This window comes from Ischnura elegans, chromosome 11 (assembly GCF_921293095.1).
Source record: "Ischnura elegans chromosome 11, ioIscEleg1.1, whole genome shotgun sequence".
In the NCBI taxonomy this organism is placed as follows: Eukaryota; Metazoa; Arthropoda; class Insecta; order Odonata; family Coenagrionidae; genus Ischnura; species Ischnura elegans.
This window is the reverse complement of record NC_060256.1, coordinates 88,415,903-88,443,231: the sequence shown is the minus strand read 5'-3', so window position 1 is coordinate 88,443,231 and position 27,329 is coordinate 88,415,903. Positions and strand designations below refer to the sequence as shown.

Below are 27,329 nucleotides of genomic sequence, written 5' to 3'. Positions count from 1 at the left end.
TTTTATTCTATTTCTCCATTTGTTTTCAGAGAGAAGAAAAGAGAGAAAGAGAGAGATGAATTATGGAAAAAGCTCTCGGAATTGGAGATGTCCCACAAATCAAAGATGGAGAACAAGAAACAATATTCCAAGTGATATTTCTAAAAGAGTCATAGAAACTTTATTTGCTGTTATATTTGTTGTGTGATGAAGTGAAAAGTTGTCGGGACTTGGAGTTCTACAAATCTTGTCAGTTAATTCGTGAGTGAGGATGTTAAGGCCGATTGATTAAAAAAAGGAACAAATTTTGCAGTAGCTGCTTGGTGCTAGCTAGCAGGAAAACATGGAACACATCAGGTTGGAGCAGTGGTTAGTCACAAAAGGGCTCTTGGATGTGTGGGAGGATGGGGGCAAGGGGATGGCTGGCCTGTATTTGTACCTAGAATTGCTAAATGAACAAATAAGTCAAATACATATAGGGGATCAACGTGCAATCACCAAGTGCTACTGTTTTGCACAAATTGTTGGCATTTTCACTGATAATTTGTCCCACAGTAATTGTACGGTTAGTGAGGACGACATTTCTTAGCATATTGCTGAGAAATGTTGCACTCGGCTTCCTTGCAATCGATCAAACAATTATTATTATTAACGATTAGAATTGGAGAAAGGAAAACTTCTTCAATCTCTTCAATAGTTGAATGCTCTTTGCAAATCGATTGAATTTATTATGTCAAATGGAGCATTTTCATTGTCTTACTATCTGGCCATAGATTTTTGAAACAAACGATTGATTATGGTTTCAAAAAGATTTTCAAAAGTGATCTTGCTTTGTGCCAAATATGGTGGTTAAATGGTGTCTAAAAGTTATCCAGTGCATGAACAAAGTAATTGCGTGAGCCCTCCTAACTGCAGTTACTTTGAACCAAAAAGGGATGCTTTAAGAAAACTCAAATCACTGAACAATTAAAAAAAAGATGTGGTCTGGTGGTTAAATTCTTTAAAAGGTACTAATAGCAGCAGCTTCAGTTTTTAGTTAGAAGTGAAACATTGTAATGTATGTGAGACTGAACGCAAGACTTGCACTCTAATAGTTAAATGGAAGCTTACTCAGCAACAAAGTGTTGAAAAAGCTTGTAAACCATTCACTGTCGAAACCTTGGTAGATTGTTTTGTAGTTTAACACTTTATGTACCAAATTTTCCATCTTATTTATTTTTTATGTAATGCTGACATTCTGAGAAGGTTCAATATTGAAGCCAACCATGTCGTTGTCAGAATGATTCATAAGAGCAGAACACAGAGAATGTGTTGCATGTCATTTTGGTCGTCTGTGAGTGGGTCGTGGTCATTTTTTTCTGACCTTTTTATTGTAAAACCATCCTCCCCTTCATCCTTCATGTGTTTCCATCCAAAGTTGATAATAGCCTGATGTATTATAGGTGCTCTCTCTGGTGAAAATAAAATTTCCTGAAATTTAGAATTTCTACGTACTGCATCTGATCTGTAGATTTCAGTGATATGTGGACGAAAGTAACTCAAGTTGACTGCCATCCAATTAATGACGATACCACACCAATAAATTTTAGCAGGCACTTACTGACTTGTTTTGACTATATTTTTTTCTCTAGACTTCTGTAAAAAAAAAAATGGAAACCCTTTCAAAGGGATTGTTCTTAATATGGGTTAACATGTGGCAAACGCTGCTCAAACTTGTAAAAAGAGTACATAAGGAATATATTTATACTAAGATGGGGTAAAAAAAGGCATATAATGGAGTACTTGCATCTTCACAGAAAGTGGTTCGATATGTACCGATGTGCGTTGGACCTGTGCGTATGCGACTGTATGATCGCGGCGTGAGTGTGTGTATCTGTACGTGTGTGAGCGCGAGAGAACTAGGTTGTTGTTCTTCCTATTGCTGAGCAAAAGTATGAGACCCTCCTGAAATAACCTATCTCTGGAATTTTTTTAATCGTTCTAAGGTGAATATTCTTCTTTTGTACCATAGAATTCAGTTTGTTGCTTTAATTTGAAAGAAAGACTTATCCAAATGTTTGCTGATATGATCAGTGGATCCTTTGTGTTTTCTTGCATGAACAAACCTCATCCTGAAGCTCTTGAGCATCCTTACCTTTTCATCAACACTTGACAGTGTTTAGCATGTAAATATGTGCATTGAACAATTTCATATATTTTTGGCATATCTGAAACAAAAAGCTATGCCTTTTATAGAACCTGAACTACCATGAAATTATAGTATGTATGCATTGAAACCAAATTTAAATAATAAAGAGCTACATTTTGTGCTGAATATAACTGTTATCTTCCAAATGATAGATGTTTAAAAGCTCTAGTACAGCATATTTTATGTTCCAGAAATTTGAAGGTTACATCATTGCATCGTTTATGTTTGCATGTGGCACGCCTGCATACATATGAATATTTCCTTTCATTTGAATCTTGTCTTTTAATGGTAATTGTTTCAATGATTGTCATTTGTTTCAATGAAGTTTCATTCCTAGAAACTTGTGCTTATTAATATAAATTGAAGAAATGATGAGTCAAAGAGTTTTAAGCTTTTCACCTGGTAATCACTGTTATTTGCGGTGGAATAAAGAAATTGATAAAAATAAATCCCATGACAATTTAAATTTTAGAGCATTCTATAGACTTATTAAACGTATTGATATCTTCACAAATATGTTGGGCTGCTGAAAAACTCCTAAAATGACCTAATTGTGTTAATAAACATATGGTCTGGGTAAAATTAGTGAAATTTCCATGGTAGCAACGAAATATTACTCTAATTTTACAATAAAAGATTCATCGACATCCCAGGTTTTGAAAAAATCATGTCACCATCAGAGAAGAGATGGCGTACTGAGTTTCAAATTCCGAGTTATCAATGAATCCATTATTGTGAAATTGTTATAATTTTATAATTGGCACTTATGATGAAAACCTGAAATCATTACTAAGGTTAAGTGCTTATGCTTATCTTTACTGAATGCCTCCTCTCAGAATTTTTCTCTTCAAATGGCCGAATGGATATTTTTTATTTTCTGTCAAAGATTTTTGTAAGGTCTGTCGTTAAAATCTTTAAAAAAATTGATTTGGTTTACATACATAATTATAAATATAACCTGCAATTATTAGGTTGATTGTGGAATGTGCACATTTTATTTCCATTTATCATGAAATAAATTAAATGTTTTACTTTCTAAATTTATTAGAAGTAAAAAAAAATATCTTTCTCTGTTGTAGCAGACCAGTGAAAGTTTTGATAGACTTGAATAACATTTTTACTCTTCCCTGAGGCGTGTCAATTCTTCGTGGATTAATTTTTTCATTCCAATAGATTTTCATGGAAAATATTCTTCATATTGAATGCTGAAATATTTGGTGAAAGTACTCGATGTTGACTTTTCCTTTAATTTTCATCGTGGGTATTTGTTGGGCCAATGCAAGCATCAGGAGTTCATAATATATCTTAATACATTGTTTACATTACTTGATTCTGTCTGATCATCTTTGCTAAAAGTGGAGCCCATCTAATGAAGGATTGGTACATTTATATCTATACTTTTGTTAACGTGACACTTTTTTGGTTGACTGTGAACTTTTTTAGGGGAGATGCATTTTAATTTCAAGGCAAGGAATGACAAATTTTTGTGCCCTCTGCTGTGGGACTTGTCGAAGAATATATTTTTATGTACGGTGGTGTGTTCGGGTGAATGAGCCTTAGTTTGGTGACTGTGAACGTTCTTATTTATCTTTGAGGTAAATGCCATGAGGGAAGGGTGGAGATGAACCTGACTTCTAAATCTGCCTGCTGTTAAAGGTGTCCATGGGCATAACGGCTTAATGCCCAATTCGATTGACAGTGTGTGCAATGGACACCTTGATAGAAAAGTTTGGCAAAGGGGGTTAGGAGTGAAAATAACCAAAATGCGATTGGGATTGATTTCTAAGTCAGATACACATTTTATATCCCCCAGGAATCACATGTACAGTAATTGGGAGAGATGTTGGGCAAATCTTGTAGTTACCTTGTTGGAACTTGCTCCTAGTTGCTAGCAACATGCTGGCTGCCAGGGAAGAGTGAGAAAACTCCAACAGGCAAAGGAGGGGAAGAAGTCCAGACAATGAAGGGGAAGTTATCGTCATTTGTATTGGTTTGGAAGGCTCCTTTGGCAGTGGTGTTTAGGAAAGTTAATGTCAGCGGCAAAAAAATACTTAAACCATCCCCAATTGCCTTTTTAATGAAACCATTTACAATGGTGGTTTGACTGAGTTATTATCTTTAGTGCGGCAAACTGTTCTGTAATACTTTGCAGAAGTGATGAAGGTGTTAATTAGAGTACATATGTATATCATTTCATACTTACTCTAACTGAGGAGGCCACCTCTGCTACTATACATGTTTCATTGATTGTGTTCAAAGAGAAGCATCCTGTGGGTAATCATGTTTATTATCAATGCATAGGTGCATCACTTAAATTCATATTGTCTACCCTACTCATAAAGAAAAATACTATTAGCTCTTTTCCATTGTTAATAACTCGTAGTTTTGCTTCGTTTGTGATCGTTGTTTTCTGCTTGGTGAAGCTTTGAAGTTAGTCTTATTTCCCCATGGTGCATGCTATGTAAAATTGAATGTATTTTAACTTGGAAACTTTAGATGACAAATCATTCTGAAAAACAAACTACAGAGTCATCAAATTTAAAGTAATAGAGATGCTTCTTCTTCGATCAACTCATCAATGTATGAGTACCAAGCATTTTAAGAATTGCTACTGCATAGAATGGGTACTTTCAGTGCAAAGCCATCTCAGTAGTGGAATTTTTTGGAAATATTGATGTGAAAAAAGTTTTTGCTGCCACTTTATCAATTCATTAGTCAACCAGCATTAAGAAGATCGTAGAGATGTGACATCTGTTTAAGGGGAAACTGATTTTCTCTCGTTGATTGGTGCAAAAACTAAATATCGAAGACATCTACTTTGTAAAAATAGTTCAGGTCATTGTTTGTAATTCACGGTCTTTCCTGACTGTGTTAGAGTCAAAGGAAAAAGAATTTCTCATCCTTGACATTCTGAAGTACATATTGAATATGTACACAGGCAGGGCCCCTGCAGCACTCACTTTAATTGTGAAGCGTATATGATAGGTGTCATTTAAAAAAATATTAGCACTAAAGTTTATTTGCAATTATAAAATTCTACGTTTTCATTAGTTGCTGTATTTACAACATATTCGGGGAGAAAGGTTATACAAAAATAAAACCACAGTATATCATTAAATTTTATAAACTGTGAAATTCTCTCTTTTCATACTATTTTTTCTTACAAAATTACTTTTTTTGTTATGTTTTATCTAGTTTTTGAGAGCCCAAAATCCCTTTCCTGGCGTGAAATTTCCTAAAATTTTCCGGGGTAGGACCCTCGAATCGGAAGAACAGCATGAGCCTCAGCCGAGGGGCCCCAACAGTAGCGGATACAGAAAAAATTCAAGGGGGAGCGCAAAAGATACTTTGAGATACAGTTACTTTCGTTGTAATGGCAAATAATTAAGTTACAGGCAAAGGGTAAGAAATTTTTATTTAAACTGATAATACCCATTTATAATATAATGCCATCTTATGATGTAAAAAAGTTACTATTGTGATTCTGCAATGCGGGCGGGCACGCAAGGGGGGGGGGCGCCCCCACACTAATCACGTCTCAGATCGCCCCTATGTTCCCAGCTGTACAATATTCGCGGTCTTAGCTCCGTGATTTCAAGAAATGCATACAGAAATTATTATACATTTTGCTGTTAAACTGAAATCTGGCATTTGTCATGATTCCGCGTATGAAAATAAATTCACGCGTATTTAGTATCCCAGACGAATATTTGGTGGTGTCGCTACCGTCTACATATATTCGAAGTAGCTACACCCGTGGGCGCATTTGCTCCTCGTTTCCCGCGGTCGTTGCGTCGTGATCATGTGAATATGAAAACGGTGAAGGCAAATGAGTGACTGTCAACTGGTGTTGGAACGCGTATTACTCTCTCGATTCCACAAATCGGTGCGACGAAATTTTATTCTTAACTTTCAGCAAGGATTATCGTCTTATGTGTGCGGTCAACTTCTTTCTGCCTGTGAGCGGTATTAGAGTAAGTATGATTTTATTTTTATCTCACTGCTTACGTGCGACGTGATTGCATACGTGACTTGATGTAAATATTACCTGGCTCTGGCTCTATGCATCTAAAATTAACCACTCTCGGCAACATGCTGTGCTCTTAATTGCATGTTGGCAATAGATAGGAAGGCGGAACTCCGGGAAAATAGAAATGGCAGTCAAATGGGTGTGCGATTTGTTTAGCTTGGTTGAATGGAGCGGGAACGCCAAAATATTCGAGTTATTCGTCGATTATTGGAGATCAAATCGCTGTAAGTAATCGTTTTGACCGAAACTACCATAATGAGGCGTTTGTTGATCTTTTTTCTGACATAATATCTCTAAGTAAATGTAAACATCGCCCTCAATGTGCTGGTGCGGTAGCGTGAGGACAATTTCTTAACAGTGGCGAATTTAGGGGAGGATCACAGAGGTCATGACTCCCCCCTCAAATTTTATCAACATTTTTAATGTGTATTATTTTATTAAATTTTTTTCCTTGTTGAGGGGTGAAGGGAGTGTATATATGCAAATGCATGTCAAAGGGCAGATCCAGGATTTTTTCTGAGGGGGGGACACTGACTGGTCATCTCATATTTGAAATTAAAAACAAAATACAACAATTACTGTGGAAAATATTGTCTTTATTTTGATATGAAAATTATTTATATTATATTGAGGAATATTAGATGGAGGCTCCATAATACACAAAATAAAACGAATGTATACGAACGAATAACAACTGTATTCAAAATCTCGTCTATTTTTTAAGTGCTTGGGAGAGTACGTGCCCCTGTGCCCTCCCCTTCTAAATCCGCCTATGGCTGTAAGTCCAAGACATGAGAGAAGTTTGAGTTAGTTGTATCCATGCTTAATTTGCCTATCTGAAACCGTGCCATGACTATAATTAACTGTGTTATTCTAGTGGAAACAAAAAGTTGCAGGACTATCTAGGAGACAGCTAGCTGACAAGCTGAGAAATGGGAATCAACAAACAAAAAAAGAAATTCGTTGTGTGCATGCGTGGTAGAGTGTAGCACTCCCTCCTGAGAAAACGCCCCTCTCTCCCTGGGGGTATTCCATACTCCCCGAACCCTGGTCATGACCCCCAAATTTGATGTTAAATCCGCCTCTGCTTCAAAACCCCCATCATCTAACTGATTTTGTTATGATAAATAGGAACTGGACACTCAAAACTTGATACATGCACTTCATGACAATCAAATTTTCTATGGAAACAACTATTAGGGATACTCAATGTGCATTGTTCGTTGAGCTAATTTAAGACTGCACAGTAGTTACTTAATTTTTAAAATTTATTTCCTCTCATTTCGGGAGGCTTGCACCCATTATATACTGCTACCATGAAACATCAGATAGGGGTGGGGTGGTGTTTTCTATGTCAGTAATGCATGCACAGCAGTTATTTTAGGTCTACTTGAAGGAAAAGCTGGATCGTTATTTTAATAAGACAAAGTGTAGGCAGTTCTAAAATAAATGTTTCCAGTGGGGTCTCTAAAGTCACAATTTGAAATGGGACTGAGATCACTGTGGGAGGAAACTAGCCGTAAGTATCGGAAATTTCAATTGTTGCTAGTGGACTCTCATACTTCCCAACTCACAAGAAAAATCAGAATCAGTTTTTCTGGTATCTTGTCTCAAGAGCGGTGTAGTCTTCTCTAGTTTTGTTTCAGTGGACTCATTGTTGAGATAAATCTCCTAGACCTGTTGAGATAATGCCTCTAGGAGACCTCTGAGAGGCTAAGAGTAGTCTCCAATGGAAACATTTTTGAGATAAATTGCAAGATTGCCTCGAGATTTGGTTGCCAATGGAGGCGTAGCTTAAGACTCAAGGCTTCGGAATCCAGGAGCAGCCTATAGGATGTGGCCAGAAAAAGTTTAAGGGGGATTTTTTGCAGAGGTGGTACATTTTGAGTTAATTCATATGGAAGGAGTACATTTACAAATATGTATCCCAAGCAATAGGGTAGTTTCCTTCATCAAAGAAAACGAATGGCATTGATTGCAATTCGTTACCCTCCATTAGTGTATTCATAATATACAAATTATTTGGTTTTAGAATTCCCAGTTTAGACGAATGGCAATGGGCAATTTTAACCTCATACGAAAAAGGCCAGATTGGTGCCCATGCGATGCCACTCCACGTGACGTCACAGGGACCTAGTTTCTATACGAGTAGATAGGAGTTTTACATTGTCTGAGATTACCAATGCATGCATGAGGCACAGAGCTCAGGGAAACGTCTCTTAATAATCACCGATTAAAACTGCCTATGGTCGGAAAGTTTCCTTCGTTTGATAGGGTATTAGAAATCCTTATTTTAGCCAAGCGCTACCTGCTAGCAGGGTACTCCGCTACCTGCTAGCAGCCTGTGTCGTATCAGCGCTCAAAGCCTCGCCCCAAGGTCACCTCACTTGCGGCAGCGGGAACCAGAACGATGTCACATGGGCTTTTCCCAGCATTCATACTTAGCAGTCGCGTTTTTGCGCTCTTGAAAATTTTCACTTTTCATTTAATCGCGAAAAATAGATATCGTCATTTAAAAATGTAAAAGCGTGAAATGCATACTCCAGGAGTAATAATCTTTTGATTAAGGCAATTAAACCTCCCTATTGTGGTTGGGGACTTTAGCCCTATCCTCACTCTCCTCCTGCTTGCCACTAACTACATCCTTTGAGTGTAGTGACTTGGTGCGGTAGACATTTGCGTAAGCTACCCAAGTTACCTCAAATTTGATTAAAATACCTGGTGACCAGTGTAGGTGCAGGGGCAGCAGTTTCTCTCGTTTGGCTCAAGCGTGGTGCCCGTATCCAAAACCAACATAGTCTTCATTGGTCTCATTTTGGTGCTGGCTTATATAATAGCCCCACAGTATCACCAAACATTTGCATACTTTCTCTCAGTCGCCAAGCCTTCGTTAACCTTTTCCTGCTGGCACCTACAAGAGGAAAATGTTTTCCTTGCTACAAGTAGCATAAGAATATTTTAAACCTTGATAAAAAGAAGAACACAATGGTGATTTCCACACTTTTAATGTCACAACTCGGCAACCAACCATGGTTTCAACACATAAGTGTCATTTTCAAGGTGAAAAATCCAGTACTCTCTCGGTATATATACCCAGGCCAAGATAGGAGGTGGGGGGATATGGAATTAGGTGTGGGGGAGTGGGTGGGGAAAACGGTTTTGGTGAACAAGTGAGTGAAGGACGAAAACATACATAGAGTGAATTGGAGTGAAGGTCAGGGTTTTGACGATGGGGATGCATTTTAACAAAGGAGAGTCAGTACAAAATAAAACATCATTACAAATTCCAACCGGGCTATTGGCAATTTCGAATTTTTCCATAAAATCTAGTTTAAGCCCATTACCATTGTGTTCTTCTTTTTATCATGGATATAAAGAACTTCCACAAAATCGAGCCAGATACGATTTTATACGATTTTAAACCTTTTTTGGGGTGGAGTTACCCTGGTATTCTCATCCTTCCGGTTTGGGACCCAATTAGATGGGGCTCTCGGCCCTACCCCGCCCACTGGACTAAACCCTCTAACCCTATCTTGGCACGAGTCAATGGTCAACTGATTGCTTTACCAGTGTTTTTTTAAACCAAATATATAGCATTTGATTTTCAATAATTTACTCTTCTGTAAGAATTACAAACATTTTTTAAGCATTGTGGAACTTTAAATATATTTCTATCATCGATAACAACAAATTTATTGAACACTAGGTACGAAGACTATAATGTCCAGAAGTATGTTATTTGTAACGCTAAAATTTTGCGTAAAAATTGCTAATGTACAGAGCAAATCGAAGAATTTATTCCAAAGTATAAAAAATTGTAGTGAGCAACAAAATTATGTATAATGTAGTGTAAAAAATGTATAATTGCCAAAACCAATGACAATATAACCACTTTACAACAGATTCCTGCAGCAAGGATGATCATAAATGGGTGGAAGGGCTGTGCTTAATTGCCGAGGAGTGGCCCTGAGGTCTCGCTATGCTGGGTCTAAGGCCGGGCTCAAATGCATCTGACAACAGCTACCTCGGGGATCACTATCCTTTCCCTGCATTGGCTAGAGCCGATGTCCGGTCATTTACCTTGAAAAATCCACAACAGCTATTCCCAAGATTAATGCCGTAATACACGGTACACGGAATTGTGCAATCCAACGTATGTGCGAAGGCGCGATCAAAATTGCATCGTGTAAAGCAGTGAACGCAGAACACATGCGAGAATGCGAGACGGCAAAATAGCCCCTGTTCTAATTTCGTTCATGCATTCGCGCAATTCCATGCCATTTTAAAATAAATGCAGCTCTAACCTGCGCAATTCCGTGCCCCGTGTAGAACGGCCTTTAGGGCATGATGTCTCCATGTTCCTGGGCTTCACCGCGTGGATTTTTCTTTATGACGATAGTTTCTCCGGTATTCCAACCGGCGTCTTCAGCATCGACCTGAAGACGCCGGTTGGAATACCGGAGAAACTGTCGTCATAAAGAAAAATCCACGCGGTGAAGCCCAGGAACATGGAGACATCATCTAGACAACGCCGCGGAAAACTACGCATCAACGGCCTTTAGGGCATATGAAATGCTCGTCATCTCCACCCGACATTCAGGGTGAAAGGGTAACCTTGGGGTTTGATTGTGTGCCACGAACTTGCAGTGGGAGATTGTTCCTCTGCTGAGGTGTACCACTCAGCATAGAGATGAAAAACTGTGGTTAAGCATATGGAACTGATTCTAGAAAAGAACCTTATCATGAATGAGAAATAATGAAGGTTATTGTGATGAAAAGGACTTGAAATGAGCCTTCAGCACATTTACCTGTAATTAGATATCTATTTGAAAGACTACCTTCCTTTAAATATTTAGGCTCATTGATGATGGAAAGTAGTGATAACAGAAATCAAAGAAAGCGCGAATGTGGGAAAGAAGGCATACTTTGGACTGCAGCACCTATTTAAGGCACAGTTATTAAGTCACAGAAATAAATACATTTTTTTTACAAACAGTGGCAAAAGCAGCCAGACATTTTTGGTGGCACATGGGTTGTATACACTCGAAATTTGTTGAGCATTCTCACCTATCTTAAAGCCATGAAATTCTTCAGATAAGCTTTAAATGTTATCAAAATGATCTTGAATGTTATATTTGTCTTTGCTTATTGTTAAAAGGAGCTTAGTTGCAGTGATTTATTCTCTATAGTTTGTTTGTCTCGAAATTCAGCCTGAATTTCTGAAAAATGTTAAACTTTAGGGCTCGGACACCAGTGGTTTACAATATCTGATTGTAAAAAAAATTCAGATCTGAGACCATGAGGTAAGCTGACAACTTTCCTGCACATGACAAATTTCCTGAAAAAAATGTCATTTTTTGGCCCACCCTTAAACACATGCCTCCAACAAAGTTGTTCCTGCAAGTGACGTCTTAACAGTGGGAATAACATCGGACTCTTTCATTGTTAGCAGTGGAATCGATGGAAAATTACCATATTACTGAATATCCTACAACAATTCATAGCAAAGCAGGAAAAACTACCAATATTAGAATCCTAACTGCATTAGCATGTTGCAAGACTGATATGTACTTAACGTGTTTGAACTTGACTGGTAGTGCAATTTGCAATTACAGCCTGAACCATCTTCTATCCTCTTCATATGATCTGTGCTGTAGATGTACAAATAGCTAGGTTCGATCCATCAGGGGCGCAGCCAGGAATTAAGGCTGGGGGTGCTTTGGTGCAACTAATACCGGGGTGTGTGGGGGTATGGAATACCCACCAGGATGAGCGGTAGGTGCTAGATTAACAAATTGCAGAATTTTAAGATAAATGGTTTAAAATGGTGAGTTTTACGGCTTTCTGAGGGGTATTTTATTAACCCCTATGCTATTCTATTGGTAATATTAAGTAAAACGGATTAAACTTAAAAATTTCTCTGAGCTCTGGGGGGAGGGGGGGGTTTATCCCCCAAAACCCCTTCCCCCCCTCACTGCGATCCATGGTACATATGTATTGGGGAAGGTGTAATTATGAATTTGTCTCCTTCAGTTATGACTGGTGGAAATAGGTTTGGGATATTTGATGATTTGGCAATACAAATGAACGCACCACCCTAGCTTTCTCCAAAATGTGGTGAGATAGCTCCTCTACATTCATTATAGTACTTTTTTGATGTACATAAAAAAACTGAGGATTTTATTCATTTAATTTATTTGAGGAATAACAAATACAAGTGTAGTAAAATAATGATAAAGGAGTGAAAGACGTTATGTACTTTCCAACAAATATGGTATCCTTCACCCTGTTCTGAGGAACATTTTAGTATCCAAGGGTGGTAGAAACAGTAAAAGATGCCAAGTACACGTATCTGTACATGACACAAGGAGTCAAAATATGCAGGTAACAACAGCCTTTTCACATAATTAGTTATTAAGAACCCAATTTGGCCGACATTCACAAACAAGTGGTGAATTAAATTAAAAAAATATTACATATAAGGCTTGTTCACATCCTTGAAATATTTATTGTAAAATGAGCAATTAGTGTTTACCATTAGAAATTCCTTGTGGCTACTTGGCAAGAGATTGTATTGTGAGTCGTTTGATTAATTTATAACTTAAATATTCCCACCAACTATGTATGTAATGTGATAGTCAGGGAGGAGACAGTGCCGCCTACTTTGATGCTACAAATCTGTTACGGGTCCATGCATGGTGACGGGTGAGGAGATGGAGGTGATTCCCATATTGCTATCACAGCTACTATTAGAGCTATCAGATTCCAAGCTGCTAGAGAGGTCAGGTTCTGGCTTTTTCTTCCTGGCACTTCCGCTCGAATTGGTGTCTTCCCGGTCACATCCGCTGGCTTTCCCTGAGTCGGAATTACTGTCGTTGGCAGAAATACTTTTGTTGGCAAGACCACTGCCCACGTCCTCCTGAGAATGTTTGCTCGTTCCTTCTTTCGTTGGACGGCTCCCTTGGCTGCTCAGAGCAGTGGATCCACTCAGTGATATTCCATTTGGTGGGCACGCGACTTTCTGTATGAGAGCTGTAAGCTGCTCAATCCTAAAAAAAGTGAGAGGGCGGCAAAATACAATTTTCAATTAATTAATTGAATGAATTAATAAATACATTTGAAAATTGTAATTTTTATAAGAGGTATTAATTAATGAAACAGATTTCAAGATGTGAAAAAAATCAAATAACACCACCAACAGTAAAAGTTGAGTAAGAATTCTAAATATGTAAAATGAAATTGAAAAATTTTTCATACAAAAAAATCAATCCACAAGGTCAAATAGGAGTTAAAAGAGTACAATTTTCCCAAGTTTGGAATATTTACAGATACACAATTAGAATTCATTAGGTTTATACATACATTGAACTAACAAACACACAAATCACGAGTAACTTTAATTTCTTAAACATAGCAGCAGGATCCCCAACCAAATTAGTATGTATTTGCTTAATTTTGTCCCATAGCCTTATCCAATTGACCTTTACATGTATGTGCACATGTCATGCTTTATACGCCCAATGATTAAAAAAAATGTAGATAAATGTAAGCTTTGTGCAATAATGACACTAAAGACCTCGAGAAACAATGTATACAAAATGAACAAACAGTGCAGCTAGATATGCAAAGTGTTTGTGACAGTTGATAAATATATGAATAAAATATTTAAATAGATTAAAAAAACAAATACATGTTACAACAAATGCGACCCATTTAAAGATTACTTTTCCACTAGCACCCAAGAGATGTACTAGGTACATATGTAACTAGGGAAAGCAGGGGCATGCAATAGACCAATAAAAATGTGCATAAGAATGTACAAGTGGTTTTTGACATTTGTTTACATTGCACTTTTGCATGCTTTAACCTGATCCGCAAGAACCATTGAATGAAATGTAATTGGTATAAGAAGTGGAATGTATGTTGCGGGGTGCACTAATGGACAAGATGGAAAAGTGCACGCGACAAATGCATAATGTTACACTAAAGATCACCTACAAAGTTGAAATTTATGTACATAATTCCTAAATTAATACATGCTATAAAATGTATTTTTTCGACTTGGATTTGTTTTATGTACAATTCCAGTAATCCGACATTTCTGTAGGTAATATTGTGCCAAATTGAAATGGAAGCATTAAAAAAAAGTCATTACAATAACCACACGACAAAACAGTAACTTATGAATTTTCGGACATGACATGAATTTTCCCCATTGCAGTGAATGAGATTCCCTTACTTCTTCTTGAAATTCCTGTATCATTACAAATCCCCTGTCTTTACCCTGGCCTGTAAAAGCTCTGAATAGTAATCCTAATCTAACTAAGGGAGGTAAAGCATTCATAAGATGTGGAGTGTGATTGGTCCATTACAGAGAGTTGGTCCACAAGAGATTGTTTCAAAGTTTTCCTCATAAGAAATCCCACAAAACTAGCAATAGGATTATCCTGCTAAGGAGTACCTGAAATATATATACGTGAAACATTGCGAGAAATGCAGTTAAAAAGACAGTCTCTGAGAAGAATAATGATTGTGCCATTAACCTGAGATTGCCCGGGAAGCCATAGGCAGCGTGCAAACAGAAAATATGAGTCAGAGGATCTACAAGAACCTATTCTTGAAGGCTATGACTCAAGCTTAGGATTTTATAAAAACAAAACTATTGAAACAGATAATAGGAAGGAGAAAATAAATTCTAGTAGAAAAAAAACCTGATCGATCTACATAATTGAAAAATATATTTTTACTCAATATGTACTCTTTTTACTGCACTTGCAGTCATGTCTCATTTATCCCAAATACATTATGTATATGCATTTAACTGGAAAACCTATTGCCTAATTACCTATTCTTTCAGTCAGGGGCACATGTCAAGATGGACTGAACCCCCAAAAATGAGGAAAATAAAGAAAAAAGTACTGTGGTCTGTATTGATTAATGAATCCTACGCGAGAGCATAGCAGAGTCATGCAGTGATACTCTGATGTATGAATTATTATTACTATAATTTCCATCAAAATGATGCAATGAAGGAAAAATTATGAATTACTGTAAACAATTATATCTATGATCATTTTTGCTTGTAATTGATACTTGAAAAAAGTGATTTTTACTTGTAATCAACTCAAAAGCTAGTACGAATAATCGTAACATTAGAGTAATCAAAAGTGAAAATTTGAAATGCACATGTGCTGACTGAAAGGCAGTTCAGCTACATTAACCTCATCGCCAGGTGTAATTTTTTGGTGGAGGATTATCACTTATACCTTAATCAAAGATTTTAATTATTATGTTATGAAATGGCATGGAACAATAATTCAAAAGCTTGTTCACGCTATGACTCCCTGTTTGAGAAAATATTGACAGAGAATTGATCCACATCATGTAAACGAGCAAAAGAAATTGTAATCCTATTTGAAATCCTATTGATAAATTTTTCAAAGAGTAAATTGTAATTATAATTAATTACAAATTTGACTATGTAATTGCAATTGAGCCCACTTAAATTTTTACACATATTGTTCCCACAATTGTTGTTTTCTCACTTAAAAATACTTTGTGTGTACTTTTCAATTTCCTTCCTGTGGTGAGATGTGTTTTGGGACGGAATGGAATCATTTTTTCGCGAGGTGGTGTGTCCCCTTCGGATATTTGAAAATGATGTTAGCTGAATCAACTATATGCTCAAATTGTTTCCATAAAATTAAAATATTCCATTAATCAGCTGAATTCCTGTTTGAATCCTTTAAAGGAAATCCCAATTACTTGTCAAAATCCTGGGTTTCCTGCTGCATAGGCAACCTAGTTAAACATTCCCACATTCATCATTTTTTTCGTCCATCCCCTTGAAAATCGATAGATCGAGGTTCCACTGCTTACCTTTTCATTTATCCATTCATCAAGTGAAATAGAAGAAGTAACGTACGTTTAATATGCTTTGCGTAATTCTAGTATTCGAGGTATTAGAATATTCGAGCAATGATTTAATATTAGAGTTCGAGAAATCTGCTATTCAACCCATCTCTAGTTTCCACTTGGTGAACTTGCCAACAATCAATCTGAATAGTGGAATCATTCGACACATGGTGTTACCGAATAATGATGAAGATAAAATGGATGGACCTAGTAGGTAATATGGAAGAACTAAGAGAGAGAGAAGTCTTCCAAAAACTCAGAGGAGAAGACCGGAAAACTTAGTTGGCTGCATTATGAGGCATGATGGCCCGATGAAAACAATCGCAAACGAACAGGTAGAAGGAAAGAAGGGCAAGGGGCAGTCCGAATGAATTACATAGGACAGATTAATTAGGATGTAAAAGACAGGGTTCCCACTGTAACTGAATTATAAAATTCACGTTTTTTTCCAGGTTTTCACGGTCTATATTTTGTCCAATTCATGGTTTGTTTTTTTTATTCTAGGAATAAATATTGATCATGTCAAAATCACCAGCCGCACGTTTACTAAAAATTTAACAAACACTATAAACGCCGGCAATGCAAACGAAGCAATGAAAGTGCTCTTATGACGTCGCCTATCGTTAGCAAAATTTAGAGCCGGCTAAATGTTGTTAGGGGGAAAATGGAGGGTGGCAGGGAAGTGAAGACGTGTCTGATTTTTTGCGAGGGTTAATGAGCACTTTGGTTAAAGGTCTTCCAATCACAGCCTTAACATCTGTTACTCGTCATGGCACACGGACCAATAATTGCGCTTCGAATATACGTGTGCAAACAAATGCATGGACAAACGGTGTCTGCGAGTTACTGACCTAGAAACATGATCGGCATATCGATTTTTCTTTTGAACAGTCAATTGCAGTTCTACAATCAAGTTTGAGAGGTTTTTAAGGCTTTACGACGAAATTCACGGCTTTTTCCAGGTTTTTTCACGGTAGACAAAATTCACGGCTTATTCACGGTTTTAAGGTAGAGTGGGAACCCTGAAAGAGGAGATACATACACCTATGAAAAGGCTAGCGTGTAGAAGAGTGGAATAGAGAGCTATGACAAACCAACCTTAGGTTTGTTGACTTGTGGTGATGATTAGAGCATGTTGAGAGCTCTCGGCTGGCTAATACAAATAGAATGAGGAAACTGAAGTATATCTTTCTGCCTACATAAGCTACCTGCCACTCAGTTCCAAGAATTATGACCCATTACACAAAAAAGAGTTTTAACACGTTGTATAGCGGGGTATTTAAATTCCTAGGAATGCCAATTCTGTGTGGAGGAGTTGAGATTGGAAATATGAGCCAATTAGGGCGTAATGCCTTTGGTTTAAACATGGTTAAAAAGCTAATGTTTAGAATATAACTTCACCCAATCAGACGTGATGATGCATCAATTCATTATGAATGACGAACAACAACTGAAAACGTACTAACGAATATGTATTGTATGCTTTAAATTGTTTAGGTCGACGCGCCTAAATGACGAGAATCTTCGTCATCCGTCCGGAACGTTCGAGAAAAAAATGACGAGAATTCTCCCCATCCGTACGCAACATGTTAAGAAGCTTCCTAAGGGTTTAACTGAGGCATGACTGCACTTATTTTCCCATTTTTCAAAGTTCATTCAATATATGTATCTAGTGCCACAAGGTACTACACAAGGTGCAAGTGAGGCGTGCGATTAAAGAGGTGCTACGTTAAAAATATCACTGGAAAGGGAGAAGAGCTGAGAAGAGCATACTTGTTTGATTGATTTAATGGGGCGTTCTGCGTTGCTTTCATGCCTTGCAACTCAATCCTTAGACTCTGAATATCGTCCTTCAAGAGAGCTATGTCGTGATTGAGGCACTCCTCTTTCTGGCTAACCCCCACGTTACCCCCTGAAAAGTAAATGGACAGCAATTATACAATCATGAAAGTAAAACATAATTAATAGCTCACAAATCTGGCACACTGCAAACTCAATAATGTGGAGAGTAAAAAGTAGGGGTGGGTGGATGAGTGTAGGTGGGAGAGAAAGGCTCGTGCTATTTTATCATCTTAACACTGGAAGGGCAGTCACTTTGTCCCTTTTTGAATTTAAAATGGTCTCCTCTTCGCGATGGTTAAAAATTGCTCATGTTTTGTGACTGTTAATGAATGTTCGTCCTCAGAACTACCTACATCCCAAAAAATTTTATGCATGAATTATAAAATAGTTTCTATTATACCTAAAAGTGCCAGGGCTGTCATTAAGACCTGTACCATTAATGTTCTGCTTATTATTAGAGTCCTTTGAAATCAGATTTTTTCTGGCATTATGAGTAGCAGTCACTTTTACAGATTTAATTCACAACTGATTGTCTGCATGTTTCTACACAACTCATTTTTTTATGCTATGCTGTTATATCACAGAATTATAGCATAGACTACCTCAGTTTACCTATCAAAGTGTGTTCAAGTTGGAAAACTAAATTGTTTAAAATTTTTATTTATTTGAAAGCATTATAAATTTGAATTAAAAATGAAATAATAGCATGTACGTACTTCAAAATAGAAAGAAATTATTTACACATACCACCACAACAAGAGAAAACACCTACCAGTTAAAATGACCTCTCCCGGCACTTTAAGGTATGGGAAAAAACACAGCGGTGCTAGTGTTAAGGCCTATTGATTTAAAAAAATTAGCGATAAATATAAATTAAGATTAATGAAAAAATAAATTGCAGCATCTTCTGGGGTTTCCAACTGTGTTTTTTGTTTATAATGACAACAGTTAACCCTGTGTTCCAGCAGGCGTCTTCAGGATGAAGTGGTAAAGATCTGGGTAGCCTGCCTCATATAGACCGTCATCTTGGTTCCATTTGATGCTTGATTTCTTCTGTCCTTCTGATTGGCTTGCGGATTTAAACTGCCTCTTCCACACATTGTGGAGCTTATCTCCGTCTTTTCGGTTGAAGCTTAGTGGATATTGGGATATTTTGATGAATTCTCAAATAACTCCCGCGAAATATAGGGATTTCCTGGAGCCAAATGTGACCAAGACAATGGGCAAACCACCGAATAATCACCACTTCATAACCTGATGACACCACCTGGAATGAAGGCGATTCTCTTGTCTAAATAAACAACGAACATGGTTGGCAACCCGAAAAGATGCAGCCATTCATTGCGCAACACTGTGGAACCCTTCACGCCAACGAAAAAATTAGTTCCCCAGATTCTTGGCATTCCGGCAAAAAATAGGGTGGGCAGGAAGCTGTCTATCGTTCGCCTGCAGATATTTAACAGCAAACTGCAGCACATAAGGCATTGACTGTGAGTTAGGCTATTTCTTAGCCGCATCGATTCTTTTCCAGTTTACTGATGATGGGAAGGGATGGCTCGAATAATCGGAAAACACGGGTAAACCAAACTTTAACTGAAATGTCTTGCAATGTTCATAATTTACATAAAACAAGCAATATTATTATTTATGCAGTAATTCTGTTATTTTTAAGTGCTTCCTGGACTCATCGAGAGCTTTCTTTGCCAGTTCGCGATCTTTTTAGCAGCGAGAACATGGTTGTGCTCTTATTATTAATGCTCCATGTAAGGCCTGATTTCAGAAACCACACATCCGTGGCTGCGTGACTATGGATACAGAAAAGTGGTTTGCACAAACGCTTCAAAACCACTGCTCGACGTCGGAAACTACTCTGTTAGGCACCACACCACGCAGTCGCTTCTCGCATAAGTTTCCCGGGTTGCAACTGCTGCGGGACGTGCATCCGTGATCACGAAGCGTGGTTGCGCACTGCGAAGCTTGGAAAACAGAAGGACGGTACTCCCGTGAATGCAGCTTAAGCGCGATCGCTTCCGTTATACGAAGAGGATTCTAACGGAACTAATAAGCCCAGTGTATCCTAGCATTAACCCTTAGATACACGCTAAGCGGGGATTTTGCAGCATTTTTCGAAAATTCGATATAACGCCTTCACTGCGTGGAGATCACTGGTGGTACACTTTGGTATTCTATTTCGCTGCCTTTTCCTCGACCAAGAATCGTCTGCAACCCCTAAGAAAAAATATTCAAAGTCTTTACGAAGAAATTTGCATACCAATATGCTTTATTTTTTGTTAATCTTAATGAAAGAGAAAATATTTAAAGTGCTTTTAATATTAGAAATTTTATCCAAATGCATTAAAATACCCTAAAATTTTAATGTATATTTAGGAAAAAACCAAAAATATTTAAGTGTGGCAAAAAAGCCGCAAGTGTGCACTGGCGCTATCCTCACGGGCACATGTAGCCAAGGGTTAATGCAGTGATTCCGATGATTTTGCGTCTGATTTTATTTAAAAAAATAAAGATCGAGGAAGAAATTGAACGAGAGTGCAAATCATGCACGGATAATCTGCAACACGGATAAAGCGCAGCTGGAAAGTCGGGAGTCTGCTGTTTGTCCACACTATTTTTCATTCCGAGGTGTCTTCTTCTATGATCCTAGGCAGGGGCGGATCCAGGATTTCTTTCTGGGGAGGGGCACAAAGAAGACCGTATCAAGATTTCTTTCTGGGGGGGAGGGAGCACAAGGATACCTCATAATACAAAATGAATGCAATGATAATGGGACCATATCAAAAATTTTGCATATTTTTTAAGGGTCTGGGGGGGGACACAGATACCTCATAATACAAAATGAACGTTATGATAATGGGACCGTATTAAAAATCTTGCATATTTTTTAAGGATCAGTGATGGGGGAACACGGATACCTCGTAATACATAATGAACGCAATGAAAATGGGACCGTATTTAAAATTGAGCATATTTTATAAGGGTTTGGGGAGGGCACACGGATATCTCATAATGCAAAATGAACGCAATGATAGTGAGACCGTACTAAAAATCTTGCATAGTTTTTTAAGAGTCTGGGGGGGGGCACGTGCCCCTTTACAATGATACACGCAAAGTTGAAAAAAAAAATATTCTATTTAAAAAAAAATGAGACCTTACTTTTCAATACCCTCTCGTATATGGTCCCTGTAACATAAACTTAATTCGAGTCATGATCTGTGTATTTGCAGCCACCTGGGTGGACTCTAGAAAAGCGTGGGATGGCATATTTCACCAGAACCACTCCACCTTCCCCATCCTCACTCCTCAAACATTTTCCGTACAAACTCACCACCTATGTCATTTCCTTTGCAGAAGCCTTGTGAACAGTATCTGGTTCATCCCTCATCCCTCAATCTAATAACAATGAGTAAACTTCCTTTCCCAAGTTGATTTCCTTATAATGTGTACGTTCCAGGGGGCAACAACGTGCTTGAATCTCACTGAAATGAACTGTAATTGATTTCACTACACATTTGTGTTTCTTTTTTCAGTCACTAAATTTTTCAACTTCTTATGAAAGTGGTTTTTGAGTCAGCTGTACTCACTGCTCAAGTTATTCCCCTAGTCGCACCACAACCCCAAAACTACAGTCATGAATCCAGATGAAAAATTACACAATATATGTAGTTTCAATGTTTTGGATTCAATGTTATTTCTCCATAAAGGAATGAGTTGAAAATTAACAATGATATAAAAGCTTAGATTAAAAGGTGTAATTTCAACTGTGTATTTGTTACTTCACATCCAAATTTTATAAAATTTAAAATAACTCTATTTATCTTGGTTGCATAGCAAAGCTGTTTAGAGGTTTCTTTTATGGAGGAGCCCCCTAGACCAGCGTGGATACAAATTCCTGACCACTTCCAGAAATGGCGGCTATCTGAAATTTGGCACAGAGGTGGAGGATAGAATATGATTCGGAGGAAAAAACAGAAAACCTCCACTTTCCACAACCTTCCTTCCCAAAAGGTTAGAAATGGTGGAAATTTTGTTTTTATTTGGTACATTCCTAACTACTAGCGCAAAATCTATTTCCTCACATTGAATGTTTTTAATAATTTGACAGTACATACTACACATATCTCTATACTCTATCAAAGTTCTGCAAGATCTTGCCTGAGTTAAGCCTATTCACACCTCTGCTATGGATTAAAAAAATATATATGAACTTCTTTTTGCGGTTCGAAACAAAATTTCCAGAGATTTCAATGGTAGAAATAGGGTTTTCCTAAGTGACGCAACCCGGAACACACAAAATTCCAAAAATGTTTTCGACCACTTCATTAAGGAGCTGTAGGCTTGAAAATTGGTTCGACCTTACCAATAGAGACCTATCCATTAAAAGTTAGAAAACTGGAAGTTCCTTTGAATTTTTCCTGGAAAATATTCCAAATTCAAAAACTCTGACACTAAACAGCAAAGCCTTTCCCCTTGTTCCATCGTCCCTGTGCATAGTTGAGTTTCCCTCTAACAGTCTATGCAAAGCCCAGTAAGGGAATAAAAGTGGGCAATTTATTAATTATTCACCTAGATCCACAACATATATTTTTTTGATAAATATACATGTTGGTTACCCCACACTTTTCATGAGGGCCCTGCATGAATATCCACGAAATGAATCCTAAAATCAAATTTTGTGAGCCAGATTTGTGAGCTTCAAATATGAAAATGAGAATGTGATTATCCCAAATAAAATATTAACTCCAACAAAATCAGGGTTACGAATATGCATGCATTCCATGCAGCAATTAAAGAAATAAAAATATTACAGACATCTCACCATTGAACCTATTCACACCTCTGCTAAGGATTAAAAAAATATGCATGAAACTTATACCAGTTTCATTGAGCATTATATTGCGCATGAATTCACATCACACGACAAATATAAGTACATAGTTGATGCAGCATAAACAAAAAAGCATAAAGTAGTTAGGACCACAAAAGATTTTTCAGAGGGATTACACTCACACATCGTACAGAATAATTTCACTATTTAATGCTATTAGCTAGACTAGCCCTATTTGGCAACCAGGTAAATTCCTTCCTCAGTGAAATATTTCCAATGCAGCTAAGCCAAATAATATGTATTGCCCTTATCCCTCATTTGATCGAAGGTGGACTATCTACAAGTATGTACACATAAATCTCTCTCTTTTAAGGCAAATTAACTCTATTGTTTGCCTTAAATCTTATTTGTCTATATATTAGTCGAAATCCATAACAGTCAATGGCTAGAAGCAATGCTCATCATGAAACCCAGGTAGCCAATCCACTAGAGTAATGAATATAGTCTCCTAAACTGAATGGCATCATTGTGAAAGTAGATCACTAATGTAGTTTAGGGTAACTATGCCATGACAGGGGTTTTTGCTGAACAAATCCAAATTCAAGACGACAATGGGTTCTTACTTCTATTATATCAAACCCTGTAGAGTCAAGAGGTGAAGGAGAGAACAAAAATTTGTTTTGGCTGAATATTTACTGAAAATCCTAAATTGTAGTCAATTCTATAAACAAAAATGTTCATAAGGTATTCTTTTACTTTCATTTATTTGTGTTAGTTGGCAACATTTCATGAGAAAACAACTTAAAGCAAGGGCCATTTACCTTTAAAAATATTTGTAAGAATAAATATTTATAAAAATTATTAGTGATGGGTCGATTCCAAAATTTTATCGATTCCGATCCCGATTCCGATTCTGACATTTCGATTCCGATTCTACCGATACTGATTCCATCGATTCTGATGCCATAGGCTCCAAGAAAAATATCACTTAATTCCAGGCAACAAGAAAACCACTTTAAAAAAATATTACTCCGTGAAAGAGTCAGTTGACAAAAGCATCTTTCAAATAATTACTATGTAATTAAAATATAATAGCTATATTTCAAAACAGAATATACCTGAGTACAGAAATTTTCATAGCTGTAATAAAGATTACATACTACGTATATGAATCTATGTAATATTTGGCCCTTTCAAATTCTCAAGCAGAAAAACCAATTATTCTACATGCTCAGCCAGCAGGTTTTGACGTCTCCATGTTATAGTATTGCTGCCTGCAGAAAATTGCCTTCTGCTACACATGTGTGTTATTGGGCATGTACTTTCCCACCAAATTTGCAAGATTTCAGAAACTTTGGAATTTTTATTAAAAATTATATCAACGATTTTTTGGATCTTGAATCTTCATGGAATTCAAGTGGTCGAAGCGAACAACTATAGAACTAAACTTTAGTTTTGTAGAGCCAAAAAAAATGCTATACTTCTCACGTCATTAAATCAACCTTAAAATCTCTTGCTTTAAGTTGAAGAAAGAAACTAAACGCTACAAATGAATATCACATCGGACGGTCGCAGTAATAAAAAAGGCTAAAAGAGCCTTGTGGTGTGAAAACTCCCCCTACCGCCCGACTCACCTCGGCGAAGGTGGAAAGGGAAAAAGGGTATCGGTTGTTGCCTTTCACGGAAATAGTTCTTTTTTCTCTCTCTTAAGCATGCTGACTTAATTTCTTCACTTTACTTCAATACCCGAGGCATATTTCTTATGCGTGGGATGGTTCCAAAAAATATCCAATCCTTAGTATTTTCACTCGAGTAATGCGCTAAATGGTCAAGTCGATCTATACATAATCCTTTTTAACATCCTCAGTTTAGTGTTTTAAGTCAATGAAGACGATTATCTATGCTTTAAATGACGATTTTCAAGACTAATGTTTTTAAAAAACTTGAAAAATCGGCCTGTTACCGAGCCTTAAAGTTCCGCAGCGTGTAGCTCAGCCTTGATGCGCGATTGAAAAATCGCTCTTATTTCCTTCTTCGCAAACTTTCTTTTCAAGATTTCTTATTAGTACTCTTTAGAAATCTCTACTTTATATTGCGGTTCAAATTTTCCGAGTTATATTTTTCGTAAACGAAAGATAATGTCTACTTTATGTCAAATTTCACGTGAAAAACGGGTCGGCCATTTTGCGTTGTAAAACCCGACAGATGAGAGCCAAAATCTTCGAAAGTCATTGAAAGTATAGGCAAAGCACCAGATCAAAGGAATATTGCGTTTTATATTCCATAAAACTCACACCAACGCAAAACCACTTGGATAAATTCAAAGATTTTTTGAGGAAAAACGATATCTCGCGTGGCATTGAAAAATTGGTCATGCTTGGGCCTCTGTATCTCACTAAAGGTTCGTATTTATGTGAAATGGCATATAAAGCAATATTTGGTAATGATTTATGAGTATTTACGCTGAGTTTCAAGTCTCTATCCCCAAAAAGGTCATTTTGGACTTTATTCCAGCTTTTTCCGATTTCAGACCAGTGTGCGCCGGGTAGGAAGACGATCGGCCGCTGCGGCTGGCGTAAAGGTATTCGGCGCCCACGTCGACAACTATAGTGTATTCGGCAAGCTGAAACTACCAGGCCAAGGCATTAGAGTGACTTATCGGCTTTAAAAACTGCATTATTACATGAGTTTCATGATAGCGCTTCCTATCGCCAGATTGCTGTACCTACTAGCCTCGAAAGCACTGTAACCTTAACTACTCGACTCGACATTCGTAATGCGACTCGGAACGCTCGAGTCGAGTACCAACTACTCGATCGACTTGAATTTTCGAGTACTCGCACATCCCAAGAAGATATGTGTTTTGTTATTACGATTACGTGGCGCGAAAATTCAAATGACTGTTGGAAACGCGGTCGTTTATTTTGTTGTTTGAAGTACTACTGGAATCGGAATCGATTTTTCGCTTTGGCAAGTACTCGTTTTCGATTCCGGTTCTTGGCCGAGAATCGAGGAATCGAACTGACCCATCACTAAAAATTATCTTTTCCAAGGCTTGTAATAGGAATATGTATATATTGTCTTAAGGAAATCAAACACCCAGCAACTCTCCTTATAGGAATGCATTCCACTTTTCACAGTGATAAAATTATCTTGTTTAATGCACATTGTATAAGTGTTAACAGCTAAACCCAAAGGAATGCATACCTTACGCAATAAGATGCATGAGTATACATGAATTCAGCACATGATTAGAAGACAAGGCAAGAGCACAATGAAAGGAGATGCAAAAATGAATGGGAATAAAGTATGATACATGGTTTGGGATACGGAGAATCCTTGGATAGCACACAAATGAATTCCGTGGTTAGTGATAATACCAATAAAAACCACTGCATGGAAAGAAATGGAAAATTATGAATGCAAAACAATAAATTGACAATTATTAAGCAATTGTAAAATTTTCTGATAACAATGACTACATATATAAAAGCAACTTCATTGAATTAAAGATTTTCACTATGCACACAACATTTACACATGCAACAAGCACATACTAAACAAAGACATCAATACCTCAACGATAAAGAAGCTAAAAAAAAAATTTCCTCTATTACAACTTACCAGGATCAAACAATGCTTGCATATAAAATTAAAAATTTTCAGCAAAAATGCCCAGTTGAAGTCAATGGAATTGAAATTTTGCCCTGAGCATTTGAATTGGGGCAAAATTTTGATTCTATTTCATCCTCTACCTTGGGGTAAATCATGTACTAACCAACATAATCAATAGTTTTTTCCATTCATGTAAGTCTTGAAACAAACATTTCTGCCGGAGTTCACGTTAATTGCCATGGGAAAAAATTTTCCTGGACCACGGAACTTTGCAATTGCGTGCCACTGCGCAGATCACTAAGCCATCCAAGTTCTTGATTTCCCATAGCAAATGTGCCAAGTATCATTCATTTAGTCACTCCTATTTCATTTCTATCTTAAGTTTTCAAAAAACAAGCTTCCATGTTCTTCAGTGTGGTTCAACTTAAAACCTAAGATGGCCGTATGAAAATAAATTTTTTTGAGGCAAGGTAAAATATTTTACCACATACCCATTATTGTTTCATTAACACTGCAGTTTGTTATGCAGAGAAACGGCCTAGTTGACAATGCAAACTTTCAAGCATTATATATGTACTCACTCTGATTGATATCCTCACTTGGAGGTACTTTAGCACCTTTGGCAGATGATAAACTGAAGTCAGTTTCTTGGAGACTGAAAATGAGAAATTTACTTAATTAGTTAGTGGTCACAATTACAGAGTTTTTTTTTACATAGATTTTTATATAGATATTGGAGAGATACTAATTTCTTGACATAATTTTCAATTTTTCAGAGGATATCAAGGGAATTCTAATGGATTTATTAAGGACTTGTTAATCCTAGCATTAACATACAATAATCCCGGTGTTTTTGCATCCGATTTTATTTTTCTAAAATCAAGATTGCAGAAAACTTCAAAGGAGGGCGAAACTCG

General features: G+C 37.2%; 2 protein-coding genes across 3 annotated transcripts in view; one reads left to right on the top strand and one right to left on the bottom strand.

Annotated features, from left to right (window-relative positions):
* The window catches only part of LOC124168256 (serine/threonine-protein phosphatase 2A 56 kDa regulatory subunit epsilon isoform), a 175,171-nt gene extending 172,878 nt beyond the window's left edge, over positions 1-2,293 (top strand). The window contains exon 10 of the mRNA XM_046546397.1: positions 30-2,293. Coding sequence (XP_046402353.1) covers positions 30-135 — 106 coding nt within the window. The 3' untranslated portion in view covers positions 136-2,293. The remainder of the gene's footprint in view (positions 1-29) is intronic.
* A 10,082-nt stretch (positions 2,294-12,375) lies between these two features.
* Positions 12,376-27,329, bottom strand: part of LOC124167886 — a 38,192-nt gene continuing 23,238 nt past the window's right edge. The window contains exons 10-12 of one of the 2 annotated variants that reach the window (XM_046545944.1): positions 26,994-27,067; positions 17,886-18,024; positions 12,376-13,246 (exon numbers count right to left, since the gene is read on the bottom strand). In XM_046545944.1, coding sequence (XP_046401900.1) covers positions 12,868-13,246; positions 17,886-18,024; positions 26,994-27,067 — 592 coding nt within the window. In that variant the 3' untranslated portion in view covers positions 12,376-12,867. The remainder of the gene's footprint in view (positions 13,247-17,885; positions 18,025-26,993; positions 27,068-27,329) is intronic. The other variant, XM_046545945.1, reaches the window with a different exon arrangement.